This window comes from Boleophthalmus pectinirostris, unplaced genomic scaffold, assembly GCF_026225935.1.
Source record: "Boleophthalmus pectinirostris isolate CB_2022bp ecotype Guang Dong unplaced genomic scaffold, ASM2622593v1 HiC_scaffold_19, whole genome shotgun sequence".
Taxonomy (NCBI): domain Eukaryota; kingdom Metazoa; phylum Chordata; class Actinopteri; order Gobiiformes; family Gobiidae; genus Boleophthalmus; species Boleophthalmus pectinirostris.
This window is the reverse complement of record NW_026571140.1, coordinates 34147291-34166224: the sequence shown is the minus strand read 5'-3', so window position 1 is coordinate 34166224 and position 18934 is coordinate 34147291. Positions and strand designations below refer to the sequence as shown.

The following is an 18934-nucleotide window of genomic DNA, read 5'->3' as shown; positions in this document are numbered from 1 at the left end:
CTAAACCAGGACTAAACCGGGACTAAACCAGGACTAAACCAGGACTAAACCAGGACTAAACCAGACTGAACCAGAACTAACCCAGGACTAACCCAAGACTTAACCAGGACTAAACCAGGACAAACCAAGGACTAAACCAGGACTAAACCAGGACTTAAACCAGGACTAAACCAGGACTAACCCAGGACTAACCCAAGACTTAACCAGGACTAAACCAGGGACTAAACCAGGACTAAACCAGGACTAAACCTGGACTAAACCAGGACTAAACTAAACCAGGACTAACCCAAGACTTAACCAGGACTAAACCTGGACTAAACCTGGACTAAACCAGGACTAAACCAAGGACTAAACCTAGGACTAACCCAGGACTTAAACCAGGACTAAACCAGGACTAAAACCAGGACTAAACCAGGGACTAAACCAAGGACTAAAACCCAGGACTAAACCAGGACTAAACCAGGACTAAACCAGGACTAAACCTGGACTAAACCAGGAACTAAACCAAGGACTAAACCAGGACTAACCCAGGACTAAACCAAGGACTAAACCAGGACTAAACCCAGGGACTAAACCAGGACTAAACCAAGGACTAAACCAGGACTAAACCCAGGACTTAAACCAGGACTAAACCAGGACTAAACCAGGACTAAACCAGGACTAACCAGGACTAGGACTAAACCCAGGACTAAACCTAAACTAAACCAGGACTAAACCAGGACTGAACCAGGACTAGGACTAAAACCAGGACTTAAACCAGGACTAAAACAGGACTAAAATAGGACTAAACCAGGACCAGAATTGAACCAGGACTCACTGTCGGGAAGGGCTCAGAGGTGCGCCCACATAGACCGTCGGGTGACCGCAGGTGAAAGGACTGGCAGCAGAACTCCTTGCCCCAGGGAGGTAACGACAGCTGTCGCCTGATCGCGCTTTGCGGACACTCTGCTACGCGGGCTTGTGGTTCTCTCTCTCTTAAGTCCAAGATTAGACCTGGTTTAGACCTGGTGTAGTCCTAGTTTAGTCTTGATTTAGTCCTGACCTGTCCGTAAAATTCCACAACATTAAAACCCGCCTGTTTCAGCAACTATTTTCCCGTCCCCTTCGACCCGGTGCAGGACTCTGATCCCTTCATTAGCTATTCCAGGGTGTGTGGAGTTTAAAAACACAGTGGAGCAGTGTTTTAGACATGAACAAATTAACCAAAAGAACTCTGGGTATGCTTTTGATGAGATGTTTTGCATTATATGGACCATTTAATGCGTGTGGAACATCCAGTGGAAACAGCCAGTTACATTTGCCCAATATTTACCCGACCACAACCAGACTGAAATAATAATTAGTTAAAAATAAAAATAAAAATGTGGTCGACATAAGTGCATGTTCCTACTATAAAAACTGATTTATACACAGATGTCACAGGAAACCTCAAACACATTTAAAAACATGCCGTCATTATCGCAGGCGCCATTTTGTTTCCCCCATTCCAGGCTCTGCACAGAAAATAAACCGAACCACGCCGGGTCTAAACCACACGATCGAAACCGGGGTCCCACGAGTGCACGGATTTGTCACTGGGGTTTAACTGGCCTATTTACTGTCAGTTTAAGACGCCCACACTGAGTTCTTAGTACAGACAAATCAACACGGCTTCCCTGTTAATACACTCTGCTCCTGACAGCTCTGAGCCAATGGGACCAGAGCGATTTACTGTGTCTCTGCGTGACTAAGGAGCAGCACTGACCACACGATTACTATAGCAGATTTTACATGGAGTTTATAGTGAGAGCGAGGATAGTGTCAGGGTGGCCAAAAGGAAGGAAATGCAACTAAAATGTAAAAAAAAATATATTGTCACATTGTCAGTTTACGGTCTATTATCTAATTTATGTTAAAATATCCAACGGAAGGAATTCAAGCGGCTGCTGCTTCAGACGAGTGACAATACTGTTGTAAATTTATACTGTTATCTACTGTTGTGTATCTAAAATTCACAAGTGAAAGAACCTGATTTGTTTGTGATTGGGTTTGTAGTTTAATATCGAGCAAAACATCTTGACCGATGTTTCTTCTGCTCGATAAATAATGCCTGTGAAGTGTTGACGTATTTTTGACAGTGAAATCCCGTCTGTGAATTCGTATTCGTACTTCATTTAGTGATTGTAACCCTCTCCAGGCAGGCGTTGCAGATTTGCAACAACTAAATGCCAATTACCTACTTACTCCACATCCCTATTTTATGAGCTTTTTTTTACTCGGGAGCCTTTTTTCCCATCCATGCTGATAAACGTGGAGGATGCAGACTGTGCAAGAACGGCTACACACAAACAGCCTGCCAGAAGTGCAAAATACTTTTGTTGTTTACAAAGGATAAAAATTGTTTCTTGGAGCACCACACGAAAAAGTGATGTTGTTCTGCCACTGTAAAGCTGTTACACTGTGCTTTTTGTTTTCACTGTTTTGAAAAGTTGTACACACATAAAGTTAGCGTTCATATCATTTTCAGTCTTCAGTGTTAATTTACTACACCGGGCCAATGCTGCAAATCTGTAACATCCCAGAACGCACTGGATGTGAAGGTCTCTCTCTCTCAAACAAGGATTGTATATTACTATCCCATATGATCATTTTCCCCAAACATCTGATTTTTTCCTGTTACTAAAATTAAATTTGAGCCTGAGAGGGGTAATTCTTGACGTCATAACTTTTCATTTCGTATTCTGATGGATAAAATACACACGATCTATTGTATGTACAACTGGACTCATTTGAGAGTTTACAAATATTTATTTTATGCTACAGCCAAATATGCACGGATTTCTATTCTGTATGCACGAATATTTTTGAAAGCTTTCTTACTCCATATTTTAAGGCCCTGTTTACACATACACATTTCCCCTTGTTTGTACCCATCTTGTACACGCAAACGTTGAATTCGCCTCTGAAAACAAATCTTTCTAAAAACTCTGAGATTTCTAAGAACCCTGAGACTCTGAGACTCTGAGATTCTGGAAAACTACAGTTTCTCGTTTGCATGTAAAATGAGATAAACAGTGAGTTTTAGGAGCTGACACGCCAAAAGTGCGACCAATATTTACCTTTTGCTCTGATGATGATCATGGAAACATCAGAGCAGCAGTCACAGTTCTTCTGGTGCAAACACTTTTCATGTGTTTGCATTTGCACACAGCTGATGTTTCATATCCATGACCAGAGACGAATGAGGCTCGGAGGTCAGCAATTTTGCCACTTCTTTAAAATATCTGTGGAGAGGCGAGCCCGCTCACTAATGCACGTTTTTCAAGGTATTTGTGAGTAATACTTACAACTGTGATGAAATAAATGCTACAGGTTTAAATTTAATCCAGCTGCTGCACACAGGTTTGGCGTAGTTATAACAGCGCTCCATGGTGTGTTTATGCAGGCTGATGTAAATGAAAACTTCTTTGAAAACGATGCTGTGTGCACGATGTTATTTTGGAAAACGTAGGGAGGGAAATATTTGTTTCTCAACATACCTGACTATGTGTAAACCTTGCCTAAATCTGCACTGTGTAACTTTTCTAGTGAAGGAGCTGCTTCCAGTTTGTTTCCATGGAGATGTTATTGCTTTACCTGGAGTGTTTCACAGTATGGTTCTGAAGTTATATCTTTTGTATTTATTCAGCTGGTGTTTTTATAGTTCAGAATACCTTGAATAGCATGCACTCATTTCAGCAAACTACTCACAAAGAGTTTTTATGGTAGCCAGTGGGGATGTAACGATATCCAAATCTCTCGATACGATATTATCACCAAATGCATTTCACACGATATTCATTGCGATATTTTAAAGAGGCTGATATAATTGGAGATAGGACACTTTTTTGCTTTTAAAATACCGTGACTAGATTTTGGTGTGAATTATTTCTGTCATAATCCCAAGAATTCAAGTAAAAAAACATATTGAACATAAAATAATATCCTGCACTTAGAATAGTTTTCTCTATGTTTAAGATGTTGCTACTATAAAACCATGCATTTAAGCAAAGGAACTTGTGATTCGATATATTGTGACGCCCCACGATATTATTGTGAGCCTTTTGATGATACGATATTTTGGTTATGGTTACATCCCTAGTAGCCAATATCAACTGCTTGGCTAAAATGAAGTGAATTCACCTCAAAAATCAAATTACATTTTTATAATTTGTTACTTTCCACTCCTGATATCAGACACTACATTACTACTTTGTAGCATTAAATGAATCTGCAACCTATGATTGTGAACGCTAGACAGGATAATGTCAGAGATAAAAATAAATACCCAAGGTCTCACTGTTGACACCAGACGAAGACACACTTTTTTTTAATCAAGTTTCTGTTTCCTTTGTGCCTTTGTGGTGCTGTGTTGCGTGTCTATTTTAGAAGTGATACAGTGTAATCTTGTTTACGAAGTAATAAGGTGATAGTTTTAGTGACATTTGTGAAAACGTGTGACCAAGTGTGACTAAGTAGCAAGCAGGAAAGACGAGAGGATGAGGAGAGTGAAGGGGATGAGGAGAGGATGAGAAACCTTTCTATCTTCATAGAGACCAAACCAGACCAAGTTACAGGTCAGATCTGTGGAGAGGCAACTCGGCTCACAGTCAGAGCGCTTTTTTTTTCTTGGTGTTTTTGAGCAATAAAACCACCTGTAGTTGAATACATGTAAGGTAGAGTTGTTTAATGTCACACTGTGGAACATTCCAGGTGATGGACCCCAACCGAAAAGTTACACAGTGCACCTTTAACTTAGATTGAAAAGTACAATCTTGATTCATTTTTTTTCTTGCAGACTTCCCAGCTAATTCTACTAAAACAATACACTATGTTTTGATCTAAGGAAGTCTAACTCTGTAATTACACTTGCCATATTTTGTTGTTTTAATTTCACATCTCATTGATCCAGATTTCTTGGATTGTTTCTTTGTGTATTCCTAAAAACGGGTGTTTCCGTTGGACCCTGATCATAGCTTTAATCTCCGTCCCACTGATTGATAAGCACAAACTATTGTGTCCCTCTCACACTGTTCACGACCAAAGGCAAAACACAAGTTCTCCCAAAGTAAATATTTTAGTTTCATTTTGTTTTTTGTTTTTCATATCATTGGGCGGCTGTCAAAGAATCGGCAGGTCATTCATCACCTCAAATTTCAGATTCCTGCACTGTAAACAAAACTTGCTGCGCATTTCATATTTTGAGATGAAGGAAAAAGATTTTATAACTTTCAGAAATAACCGCACAAAAATGAACTTTTGCTTGAGACTGCATTTAGACTTAGACAAACTTTACTGACCCACAAGGGAAATTATTTGGACACAGGAGCTCACACATCACAATATATTATAAAAACAAAGAGCAAGAAATATAAATGGTAATAATAAATTCTAAATAAGTTGCAACAATAGCAAGAGACCGGTGTCAAATAAGGCATCATTATGTTATACGTACAAGTAAAAAACTAAAAAAAGAAAGAAAGAAAATCACGATAGTTTTAGTTCTGTTGTTTATACTCAGCAGAGGTGTGGTGTTTCAAGTCATGACTTGGACTTGAGTCAGACTTGAGTCACTATTTTTAGGACTTTAGATTTGACTTGATAAAATGGACTAAGACTTGAGACTCGCCTTGGACTTGAGAAGACTTGAGAAGCACTTTTAAATCTGAATTCGTTCTGTATTTTTCTGTAAGATCTTGTCAAGACATTTAAAAAGGAAAGAATTGTATTTCTACAACTCTTATATATTCTATAAATACTCATATATAAATATACTATGACTTTGCAAGTACAATTTATACTAAAAGTCATGTAAATTGCAAAAATCTAAGCTATATTTGGTGCTTTGGTTTAAAGACTTGAAATGACTCGAAGCTCAAAACAGACGACTTGGACTTATGGGCCAGTGACTCAAGACTCGACTTGGACTTGGCTGTCTTTGACTTGGGACTTGACTCGGACTTGAGGTCAAAGACTTGAGACTTACATGAGACTTGCAAAACGATGATACCAAGTGTAGTTACAGTACGTTTTTTAGGTCTGCTGGATATTCCCTAAATTCAGCTCAAAGACAGAAGTTAAGCCAAATGTTTGACACTCACTTAACGTATATTATTTTTTTGTATATTATTATTGTTATTATTTAAAGGTGCACTATGTATCTTTCCTGTAGGAGGGTACACCACCAGCTTGTGATATTTTATTAGTTTGGAATGTTGGAATGGTCCAGATTTTTGCCTTAAACATTTGCATTTACTCCAGTACAGGTGTTTTGAACATTTTTTAAACAAGTATTCTTGCTATGGACTGTGGAAAGCACTTGCCTCTCCACAGACTCGACTTGTAACTTTTCTTTGTGCAACCTCCTGCAGGTTTAAAGGTTCTATATTACCCAAAATTGACTCTTGTGAGCTTTTAGCCATGTTAGAATCCTGTTATCTCTTCAGAAACGTACATGGAGTTGTGTTTTGTTTCACTGACACATGTTTGAGTCACCCTTTATTATTACTCTGTCTACATCAGTGTTTTCCGAACTTTTTTTTTTATGGAGACCCATATTTTAAAAGTCACAAACCTTCACGACTCAAGTCAATAGACATGATTTGTAAATCACAAAATAAAGGTGGATTTGACCAACATTAATGAGGATATTTTATTGTTGATGGAGTGATCGTGTCTCTCTGAACAGTTAGTATTACTCAAGTTTTAAACAATGAAAAACAGAAATTGAACCAGCAATGAAAGGATCCATAAGTCGATTATTTGGACATTAAATGTAGAACTTTTTTTTTCTTTTCAACATTCAATTGAACCAGCAAATTGGAACAAAATAGTCTGTAGAACTGTGTATATTGCAGACCTACGTGCAGATCGTGACAAGGTGACCCCCCAAAAAATCGCTTGCAACCCAACTGAGCATTGCGACCCAGTCTTTTGGAAACAATGGTCTACATCTTCCACCTTGTGATGTCATGAAGTGATAGTTTTAACATTACCAGCTACCATTCACATTTAGTTCAGTGGAGACGGTCAGTTCCAGGCCTGAAATTACTGAAATGATTCTAGCGAAGGTGTATGGAGTTTAAAAACACAGTGGAGCACTTCCTGTACTAAAACATGACATCACAAAGTGGTTTCTGTTTGAGAGAAGAATTCAGCCTAAATATGCAGGGTTTGTGGGTTAAACATGTGTGAAAGAAACAAAAGGAAATGGCATTATAACATACACCAGAAAATAGCCTAATATGGGCGCTTTAATGCCCTACTATGCAACATTCCAAGAGTGTCAGACAACATCGCCGTGAAGACCAAAATGTGGCGGGGTCTGCTCCAGAAAAGTTGCGTAGTTCCCCTTTAATGAAGACATAAACTATAAACAAACACAAGCACATATTGAAATCCTTGTTCTCCAGCTTCAATACTTCACTGTTCATTAATTCCTGCATATTTCTCCCTGTTTCCTCACACAGTTATCGAGTGGGTGTCTGAGCGAGGAAGGAGAGAGGAGACAAGCCTAGTGTCCTCGAGCTCGTTCACTTTAGGAAACACATCGCTGGACTTCCAAAAGGGGATGGACCGCCAGACTCTGAAATCCCACTCCCCCCTAGGCACAGATTTCATTATTAAGGTGAGTTCACGGACCGCTGGAAAAAAACAGCCGCGGGCCTTTCATCTCCCCATGTTCGCCATTTATTATGAATTAAACAGGAACGGAGTCGGAATAAGCACAGTAACATTACTTTTAAATGAGGCGTACATTTGCCTGTGGCTCTATTCTGCAAAAGTTGTCTCTCAGTGCTGAAATAAAAAGGGCAAAGCTGTGTTTAACCAATAGCCTTGACTTCAATAATAACTAACATATCAAATATTTAGTATCATGTGAGTAGACCTCTGCATAGTAAAGAGGTATTTAAAACTATTTTGTTTTATATCGAGTATCAACGAGGGACTAAAAGAGTGTTTGCATTTTGAGCTACCGTGTTTTTCGGAGTATAAGCCAAAAACACAGCCAAAAAATGCATAATGAAGAAGAAAAAAACATATATAAGTCACACTTTTGGGGGGAAATTTATTAGACCAGCAACTGACTTTTCATCTTGAAAGGCAAGTTATAGTAAAAACAATAGAACAGAGAACAACAGACTGTTAACGTCACATATGAAAAGTTCTTCTGATACTTCTACTTCTATTTTATTAAAGTAAAAACTGTCAGTGGGATGGGAACTAGGGCCATGGCCCGGGGGAACTGTGTGGTCCCACATAGACGCACCACATTCGGAAAAACTGTGTCTCAATCAGAGGCATAAGACTAAAACTTGCCACTTTCAAATCCCACTTGAAACAGTGGCTAAAGGAAAACCAGACTTGTGGGCACTGAACTGTCACTTGTTTTTGTTGTTTTTTCTTTGTTAAATTTGTGGTGGAACTCAGGATTACAGATGGAAATTAGCATTCTTCCTATAATCTGTCATCTTTACACTGCAGTGTCATAGATGTTCATTATTAAATAAATAAATTAATATTTATAAATAAATAAATAATAATTATAGCATAAACAACAGAACAGAACAAGTTTACCAAAGTCTCCATCTCACTCCAAATCACTAAATCCATTCAATTCTTCATCCTCGGTGTCACTTCTGAGCAACTCTGCGACCTCCGGAGGTAAACAGAGCGTCACCTCCTCTTCTGCGTAGCTGTCGTCAGACTCAGACTCAGACTCAGTTCCAGTTGGAATTATTCTGGCCATTCTGAATCCCAACAAGATCCAACATTTTTGAAAGTTGTAGGTGTCCTGTCAGCCTGAACACGAGCAGTTTGTGATTACACTGCGCACTATGAGAAAAATCCTGTCTCAGCTCAGTGGATATTTTCCGCTGAAGTACCAGTGAGTGACCACTACGTCAACTTGAGGCAGCTACAATCAGCAACACCCTATCCAGTTATTTTAATAGATCCATGGTAAGTACACCAGAAGTTGTAATCACATTTTGGAAACTGTGTCTCAGATGACATGGCCCTGACCTGTGGGGTGCCTCAGGGGTCAATCCTGGGCCCCCTGTTGTTCAATCTCTACATGCTGCCATTAGGCCAGTTAATAAGCAGCAATAATGTGTCCTACCACAGTTATGCAGACGACACTCAGATCTACGTCTCTCTGGCAGCAGGAGACTATGGACCAGTGGAGTCACTTGGTCATTGCATCCAACAGATCAGTGTGTGGATGCAAAACAACTTTCTCCAGCTAAACTCTGACAAGACTGAAGTCATAGTGTTTGGTCCACAGAAACAAAGGGACAGTGTCAGCAGTCACCTCCAGTCTCTCTCTCTAAAACCTTCAAATCAGGCAAGAAATCTCAGGGGTAATAATGGACTCAGACTTGAACTTTAACAGCCACATCAAATCAATAACATCCGCAGCCTTTTACCGCCTAAAAAACATAGCAAAAATCAAAGGTTTACTGTCTAAAGCAGACTTGGAGAAACTTATCCATGCATTTGTCTCCAGTAGGTTAGATACTGTAATGGTCTGCTCACTGGTCTCTCCAAACGAGCTGTGAGACGCTGCAGAACATCCAGAACGCTGCAGCTCGGGTTCTTACTCGAACTAGGAAGTACGAGCACATAAGTCCTGTGCTCAGGTCTCTGCACTGGCTTCCTGTGCCTCAGAGAATAGACTTTAAAGCAGCTCTGCTTGTGTACAAGTCTCTCCATGGCCGAGCACCAAAGTACATCTGTGACATGTTAGTGTCATATGAACCATCTCACACTCTGAGGAGCTCAGGGACCGGCCTCCTGCTGGTGCCCAGAGTCACGACTAAACAAGGGGAGTCAGCGTTTCAGTTTCATGCAGCTAAAACCTGGAACAGTCTTCCTGAACATGTGAGACAGACTCTTCTGTGACGCTGTTTAAATCCAGGCTCAAAACATTTCTGTTTAACTGTGCATATAACTGAAAGGTTTTCATTCTGCACTCTTCTCTCCAATTTATGTCTCTCTTTTTAAATTTTAATCTTCATGATTATTTATGTTTTGATTTGTTTTTATTATGATTTTAATGTATTTCTTATTCTGTAAAGCACTTTGAATTATTTTGTGTACAAATTGTGCTATACAAATAAACTTGCCTTGCCTTGCCTTGCCATTTTTCCAAACGCCTTCCTGGTTTATGACGTAAGCCTGAATAGCGCCTATTAGAAGCTGTTGTTGCATCGTCTGGATGGAGGTTGGGACTGGCTGGTCAGACAAGTTAAGAGTGCAGTTCTAGCTCCCACACATTTATTTTATCGTTTATTTATGTCGTTTATTTATGAGACAGGGACAGTGCACACTATACATTAACAGGAGCGATGCATTGTGCCAGGTTGTAGCACTAGAGCTCATTTCCACCTGTAGTCTCTTGTGTGTTTGTTAGGTTTGAATGCTTAACCCGCCTCTCCCTCAGTGTCTGCGTACACTGCTGTATGAATGTGTGTGTGAATGGGTGAGTGGTTTGTTGATGTAAAGTGTTTTCAGGGTCTTGAAGGTGGAAAAGCGCTATATAAAAATATGACCGTTTACCAATATATTCTCCAAGCCAGACTCCATTCAACATTAATGAAAGATAGACTTTTGGCTGTACACTGCATCTCTCTCACTTCATCCATAAATCGCCTCTTGTCTTCTGTTCCCTGGCAGCTCAGCATCCCACTGCTCATATATTCACTATTTCTCTTCTCTGCTTCCCTAAACTATTTTATTTATGCCAACCACTATTTATACTTATTGTGTCATTTACAATATTTCATACGCAGCACAACAGGTATATGTATGCTGCTTTTTTGACCCATTTTTCCCCACCTCTGTGCTGCAGCGAACATAATATTATAACTTTAACAAAAGAAAAAAGTACTTAAGACTAGGGATGCACCAATCTGATACTGGTATTGGATATTGGTGCTGATTCAGAAATGGACTATTTACAAAAAGTCTTGTTCTGTTGATGCATGAGACATGAATAACAGCTACATTTGGATCAGATTGTGTTATGATATGTTGATTTTATTTAATGGAAATAAATACTATTGTTAATCTCGGCACTGGTATCAGCAGATATCGGTTATAGGCAGATACATAAAGGGACAGTCTGGAATTTTGGACATAGGACCTAATTTTCTAGTGAGCCAGAGTGTTGGAGACGTGTGGAGACACTTTTTAAAATATTCCATCCAGTCCTTGTATTTGTCATAGTAGTTGTAGTCCTTTGTATTAGGTCGCTGGTGCTAGACTAGTGCATGTCAATGGCCATAGTTATCCTGCCTAAAAACAGTCTTACCCACTCCACAAAACACCCGAAGCAAAACTATTATCACACCAGACAGTCGATGTAAATGTCTGTGTCGATAGAGTAATTTTAGAAGTAAAACCAACCTTGCAGTTGAAGGATTTTTGTCTGAGCAGCAGCGAGTTGTACCTACAGTAGCACCTAACTTACCGGCAAAGTAAAATTCCGCTGCTGCTGAGAAAATAGTCCCTCAACATGTGACAATTTACAAGATGCAAGGTTAGTTTTATTTCAGACATTATTCTATCAACACAGACATTTACATCTAGCTAGCCTGGTTCATCAGACGGTTTCACTTCACGGAAACCGTCTGACCTCGCAGCATTAGGATTCATTCACTCGATGGTAGGCAGGTAGTTTTTTTTTAACCAGTCGCTTCTGTTTGGTCGTGATGTATGTAATGCACCAAATCCCGTAGGAAGAAGGGCAAACATGTCTTTCCCCTTTGTTAAAATTTACCAAACATTCTCTTTGTTCCGGCTTTAAATCCTCAATCTCGGGAATCGTAGCCAACGCAGAATGTCTGTCTTCGTCTACATCCATCTCGACTCTTTGTTTACTGTTGTGCTGTACCACAAAATGGACCCAGACATGCGCTTGAGTTTGGCGTCATGGCGTCACAGCTCTTCACTGATTGGCCGGTGTGCGGTCTACAACTTCCTGGGTTCTCGCAAACCGTCTAGTGTATTCTGATTCCTGATCTAGTCGCTGTAGAGAAATGAAATTGACCGGAGGCACTAGGCAAATAATAGATTACTTCGGGTGCTTTAAGCAGTGGGTAAGACTGTTTTTAGACTGTTTTTATTCCGGACTGTCCCTTTAAAGCAATAGTATCAGAATCAGTATCGGAACTGACAAAAACTGACTATGAAAGAGAGAAAAAATACATTGTACATTCAGGTTGTATTCCTTCCATTAAATCACTTTAGTTTGCCATTGGCGTTTTGTTCACTTTGCCAACCACTCCAGGCCTATCTATGTACACTTCTGTTATTTCTCTTCTTGTCTGTGTTTGATCCAGATGAAGTACGGTGGCCCAGTGGACACAGTGGTGCAGTTCCTGTTTTATCAGCCAATCCGATTCCAGTGGAGAGAGACAGACTTCTTCCCCTGCTCCGTCACCTGTGGAGGAGGTCAGAATCGGCGTTTGTTTAAATATACACACTGCAAATTGTGTAGAAATACATTTGACATTTTCCTAACCAGTTTAAATTATTATTGACTTGACTTGAGTGGAACTGTTAATTGTTTCAGTGTAATTCTTAATGGTTTCACAATAAGAAAATAACACTCTGGGCAGTTCTTGTACCCCACTAGTGGTTATCCAAAGGTCCCGAATGATAAAAATAAAGGGTCACTGTCATTGCAATTACAAATTTAAGACAGAATATTATATTTTTTTTTAAAGGTCAACTGTCCTCAAAAATGGCACCACATAATTGGAAGCTGGAACCAGTGAATACTTTTCTAAAATTGTAAGGAAAATGGTCAACTTTTTAATTAACTGCTATTCATATTGGTGGTTTTTAGATTCTTCCAGATGGAGGAAAGAAAGTTTTTCCTATTGATAACATTATACTTTTGCAAATATCGGAAAGGTAAATTCCCAAATATAGAACCTGATCTTTTCTATTATTGACTAGACCCAAGACTGTGCTATATTAAAACTAAAATCTGCTTCATTTTTGCTGCCCCCATCATCTTTATTAAAAAAAATATTGGCCTATAGAATGCTGCAATGGCCTCTGAAACCCAAAACAGACAAAACAGCCTTAAATAGATTCTTATTTGTTCAGATTTGTTTACTGTATCACTATTAACTGGTGGCCTAGAGGTTAGAGCTCTCACCTCAAAACAACAAGGTCACAGGTTTGACTCACAGACAGTGTGGGGCCGTTCTGTGTGGACTTTGCATGTTGTTCTCTCCTTGCGTAGATTCTTCACCTCAGCTGGGCTCTCCTGGTTCAGGGGCTTCAGACGGGCAGCAGCAGTGTTGTAGTAGAGACCCACCTGAAGACCATTTTTTTTAAGATCACGGTTTTCTCTCGGGTTTGTTTTGGTCTTGTCTTGGTGCTTGGACTTGATCTTTTTTCGGTCTTGAAAGAGCTTGGACTCGGTCCTGTCTGGGTCTTGATGGTGTTTGGACTCCGTCTTGTCTCAGTTTTGAAGGTGTTTGGACTCAGCCTTGTTTCTGCCTCGAGGTCTGACACTTGATGAGTGATAAAAATGGAAATAGATTTCTAAAAACTTTGATATATAAGCACCAAAATAACTGAAATACAGACAAATGTCAAAAATTACTCAAATGGTCTCGATTTGGTCTCAAGGGACCGTGGTCTCGGTCTTGTCTCAGTCTCAGCCTTTAAAAGTCTTGGTCTTGTCTTGGTCTTGTCTCGGTCTTGACCCTCAGAGGTCTTGGTCTTGTCCTGGTCTCTGGACCCTGTGGTCTCGGACAGATCTTGGTCTCGATTAGTGCGGTCTTGACTACAACACTAGGCAGCAGTGCTTTAAAACTGCATAACACACGGCTCCAAGTTGTGTAATGCCATTGTGTTATACCGCGGCTACAAACTGAAATGTCTCACTTGTGAATATGAAAATCCTGTTCACTATAAATGTCTAAAATATCAGTTGGGTCAGTGTTTTAAATTATGTTAGTCCCTATATTCTACTCACAGATTTGGCTGTGGCTGGACTGTGCTTTATGCAGTATTAAATCACAAAAGTTGGACATTGGAATTCTCACTGACTGTGGTATCCGCATTATTCCGCCCCGCTGACTTTTGTCTCTAAATGCTCCTAAACTTTTTGTGGTGGCACTTCAGGTTAATCATGTCAGTGGAGAATTTGGGGAAACGTTTTGCTTCTTAAATATGACATAAAGTCGGTTCATTTGTGTAAAATATTCAGCGTTCATGTGACCAACATATCACACTGCGCCGATTCTCTGGGGGGATTTAAAATGGTTTTATAGTCCGTGTCAAACTTATTTGCTGTCAAGATCGGCAGCCCCATGCAAGATAATCCAACCCGAGAGACGACGGTGGCGCCCACGGCAACTTTCGGAATAAAGTGGATAAAAGTCAAATACATTATTAACCACATTTTACCTGTGTTGTTCAGGATACCAGTTAAACTCCGCCGAGTGCATAGACATCCGATCAAACCAGACCGTCCCGGAGCACCACTGCAACAGCTTCCCCGAAAACACCAAACCCACTCCCAGACTGAGGGAGTGCAGCCTGGAGCCCTGCCCGGAGAGGTACAGAAACAAAGACAAAGATAGATAATGAACAGTTTAGTAAGGCTTAGTAAGTATTAACCCATTAATTATGTAGTTACTAAGCCTCAGTAATCTATTTCTATCTGTTATGAGTCTTTGTTCATGTTTTATTTATTTATTTATTTTGTTTTATTTGCACCATACAACAAGCGTACAGACATTAGGCAGGACAGGTTCATGTTTTATTAAGACGCAGTTATTATAAAGTGGTACTGAATTATTTCTTTCATTCGCTCATCTTCAGTTATTCCTTCTTTTCTTATTGACAGTTAAAGATACTTAAATTCACCCTTGGGCACTGTGGGTAACGGATAGTAACAAATCTGTATCAAAGCTAAATATTCATGTTAGCAGGTTTTTTGCCCTGGAATTTAAAGTACCGTATTTTTCAGACTATAAGGCGCCCTTAAAATCCTTTAATTTTCTCAAACATCGACAGTGCGCCTTATGTATTAATTCAGGTTGTGCTTACTGATCTCAGACTGATTTTATGTGGTACAGGGCACTCAAAAATCTGTCAAAATGTTTTAGTACGACTTTGGTAAACTACAAACCGCACCACTTGATGGATTGTTGGAGATTTATGACTACCGTTTCCAGGAGCCTCGCGGAGTCATGTCCTTTAGTCCGACAGAAGCTGACCACATCAGCGCACAAGGAGTGAGCAGTTTTTTTTCAGTACATATAGTTTATGCAAATTATCCATGTAGTTTTAAGTTCTGTTTCTGTAAAACGTAAACAAATGTGCAAAAAGCTGCATTAAACACATTATTACTTCATGTATATTTGAGTCCTCCTCAAAAAAAGTAAAAAAAACAAACTCCAATCAGATCCACATTCATATTCCACATGTACCAAGACAGGGAGGCGACGCCGAGCGAATTACGCCACGATCTGTCAATGGATCGTGGATGTCTGGGCTAAGGTTTCAGTCTCAAGTGTCGTCCGTTTGTTTTGCTTAATGCGCCTTATAATCCGGTGCGTATTATAGTCTGAAAAATACGGTAAACAATTACAGGTGCACTATGTATGTTTTCTAGTGGAGGGTCTTTCTACAGCTTGCCTCATGGAGATGTTAATGCCTTGCCTGAATTGTTCCACAGTATGGCATTGCAAATATCTATCTTGCATTTATGCCTTGAAACACATGTATTCCTACTGCTTATGTGGTAGCCACTCCACAGATGTGACCTGTACTGGCCTGTTGGTATCACCTGCCTGTCTAGGTGGATAAATCCAATGCCATACTGTGGAACATTCCAGGCAAAGCAATAGTTTGTCCGTTTTTCATAAAGATAACCCGGCATTGGACCCTCTACAAGAAATGTTACACGGTGTGCCTTTAAAATCACAGAATTTCCAATAAAAACAACAACCCCATCTCCCTATTTTCATATCTACTGGCAGGATGTGTGTTTTTATGCAAGTTAAATTAGTATGATTAGTATTAAAATGTTCAAAATACGGTGTTTGGTGGTAGATTGATTGACATTATAACCCTCTATTTTATACATTTGAACAAGAAATCAATCCAAGGCTGTTTTTATTCAAGTGTTGACCTGTTCTGACCCTGCGTCTCTCTAAACCCCGACTGCCCGTTCACCTTGGGCCCTTAATGGTCTCTGATTGGTTGATCCCGTCTCTGTAATGGCTTGTGATTGGCTGACCTTACCTCAGACCGGGACTTAACCTTGACGCTGTCTGAATCTGCCTCCAGGCCTCTTCTAAATCCTCAGTTTTTCCTTTGGCTCGCAGCAAAAAACACTACGTGAACTGTTTATTAACTGCGGTAACCTGTGGATCGATACGGAGAAGGATCAATAGGCTAAAGACGGCAGTCTGAAATGCTTAATTTGCATTTTAAATCTGAATGCTGTTCATAGTATGTCTCAGAGGTCAGAATAGTGCCTCATCAGCAGTACAGAGCAGCTGTTTTCATGTCCTTCTGTGTATAGGATAAGCCTTATTTAACCTAATGTTGTTTTATTGTTGTGTTTCCCGCAGCGACGGATTCAAAGAGGTGATGCCCTATGATCATTTTCAGCCACTGCCTCGGTGAGTGATCGCAATACAAAACAGACCGGACAGAAAATGAATAAGCAGCTCATGTAGGCATTTATTTTACTTTCTTTTCCTTGTACTTTGAATTAAAGGTCCAATATTACGCAAAATTGACTCTTGTGAGCTTTTAAGCCAGGGGTGTCAAACTCATTTTGGTCCAGGGGCCGTATCCAACTTACTTTGATCCCAAAGGGGCTGGATCAGAAAACTCATGACATATATAACCCCAAAAACAGCAACAAGTTCAAATATTTGTGCAGAGAAACGCAAATCTATTACAGAAATCTTTTTTTAATTGATGAACTCTTTCTTTTACAAAATATTATAATATTATGAACAACCTGAAACTTTAAGGAAAATTCAATTTCAACACAATGTTTTAACATGAACTTGTATGTAAATAGGAATAAGTCAATTTTTCTTGGAAAATCCTGCATTCGGGTCCACTTTTCTCATTCTTGTCATTTTTCTGATGAGGGCGTCACGATCAACAGTCAAAACGATCGTCCTTTAAGAGTGTTTGGAAAGAGACAAGTCTTCATTTGTGCTGCTCTGGTGGGAGGGGCCACGTACAGAGGCTCTGGAGACACTGCTGATATGTTAAGAGACGCAGAAAATTACAAATATTTTTATAGAAAATATAATAAAAATATTTGAGTAGAAAATCAGCCGTGGGCCAGATTAAAGGTCTTGGAGGGCCGGATCTGGCCCCTGGGCCGTATGTTTGACATTCCTGATTTAAGCCATGTTATAATGTTGTTATCTCCCCGAAAACATAGCATAGCCACTTGTTTGAGTAATTCTTTATTATTAGTCTGTCTATATCTCCAAAGCTCAAACACTGTTCCACCCTGTGATGTCATAACGTGGTAGTTTTCGAGTTAACAGCTACCTTTAATGTTTTCTTTAGTAGATATTGGCAATTCCAGGGCTGAAATTATCCGATTGATTCTAGTGAAGGTGTATGGAGTTTAAAAACACAGTGGAGAACATTTTTTTTGTGCTGCTTATTTTGTGCTGCTTGTGCTGCTTATTTAGACGTTTATTACCATTTTATATTTTCTCTCTTTGTTATTTTAATAGAATGTGATGTGAAAGCAAACTACTGTGTCCAAGTAATTTCCCTTGTGGATCAATAAAGTTTGTCTAAGTCTGTCTAAGAAGAACTAAATATGCAGGGTTTGTGTGTTAAACATGTGCGAATGAAACACAACACAACTTTGTGATGAGGAAACATTATAACACAAGCCATAAAAGAGCGTGTAGCAAAATACAGGTCAGATCTCTGGAGCGGTGAGCCTGATCACGACATGAAGGCCTATTTTTCCCAGACATTTTGAGTGCCTGTAATTGAATAAATTGAAAGTTAAAAGCTTGACTGTGGAATATTCATGCAGGAAAAGCAACTATAGAAAGAAGTACCAGTAAAGTTACATTGTGCAAGTGCAAGTACTGACCAAAGCTGTAGACAGGTTGCCTAGGGTGACCAGACATCCCTATTTACCCGAGACAGTCACAGTTTTGAGCCCTGTGTCCCCTTTTCTCAGCAGATTTATCCAAAACCAATGATTTGTCCCAGTTTTATACAAGAAATGTCCCAAGTGTCCCTATTTTTGACCATTTTGAGAGAGAAAGAAAGTCATAAATTGTCATTTGTTTAGGTAAAATACAGAAAAGCTGCTTAAAAATTATCAAAACACAATGAAAATGTGATTCACACGTTAGTCATGAATGGGCCGAGTGCAGAACAATTTCCCTTAATTACGCACTCGTTTCACAATTTTATTATTACCTACAAATCCAAGCCAGGAAGTGTACCAGTTTTTCATTTTTGAAGATCTGGTCACCTTAAAGTTGCCCCGTCTGACACAGATTAAAAGATGGGAAGATGAAAATAATGTTGTAACAATAACCGAAATATCGTGATATCGTATTGTCAAAGTTCTCACAATAATAATCGTGGACCGTCACAATATATCGAATTAGAAGTCTCTTTGCTTAAATTAAGAGTTATGGTGCAGCAATAGCTAAAAAAAAGACAGAAGGAACTACATAGACCATGATCCTTTGCTCCATTTCAGTGCAGACTACAAGAAGAAATAAGCACTTTTAAATCTTACTTCGTACAATTAAGTCTTGTCAAGGCATTTTAAGAGAAAAAAGTCGCATATTAACAGTTTTGTTTGTAAGCCTCTACAAAATATCGCAATAAATATCGTACCGTGAGATGTATATCGTGAAAATATCGT

General features: G+C 39.5%; 1 protein-coding gene across 1 annotated transcript in view; it reads left to right on the top strand.

The window, feature by feature from the left end:
• adamtsl3 (ADAMTS-like 3) overlaps positions 1-18934 on the top strand; it is a 503662-nt gene that overhangs the window by 384743 nt on the left and 99985 nt on the right. The window contains exons 9-12 of the mRNA XM_055154339.1: positions 7488-7645; positions 12363-12474; positions 14465-14603; positions 16629-16679. Of these exons, the coding sequence (XP_055010314.1) occupies positions 7488-7645; positions 12363-12474; positions 14465-14603; positions 16629-16679 (460 nt within the window). The remainder of the gene's footprint in view (positions 1-7487; positions 7646-12362; positions 12475-14464; positions 14604-16628; positions 16680-18934) is intronic.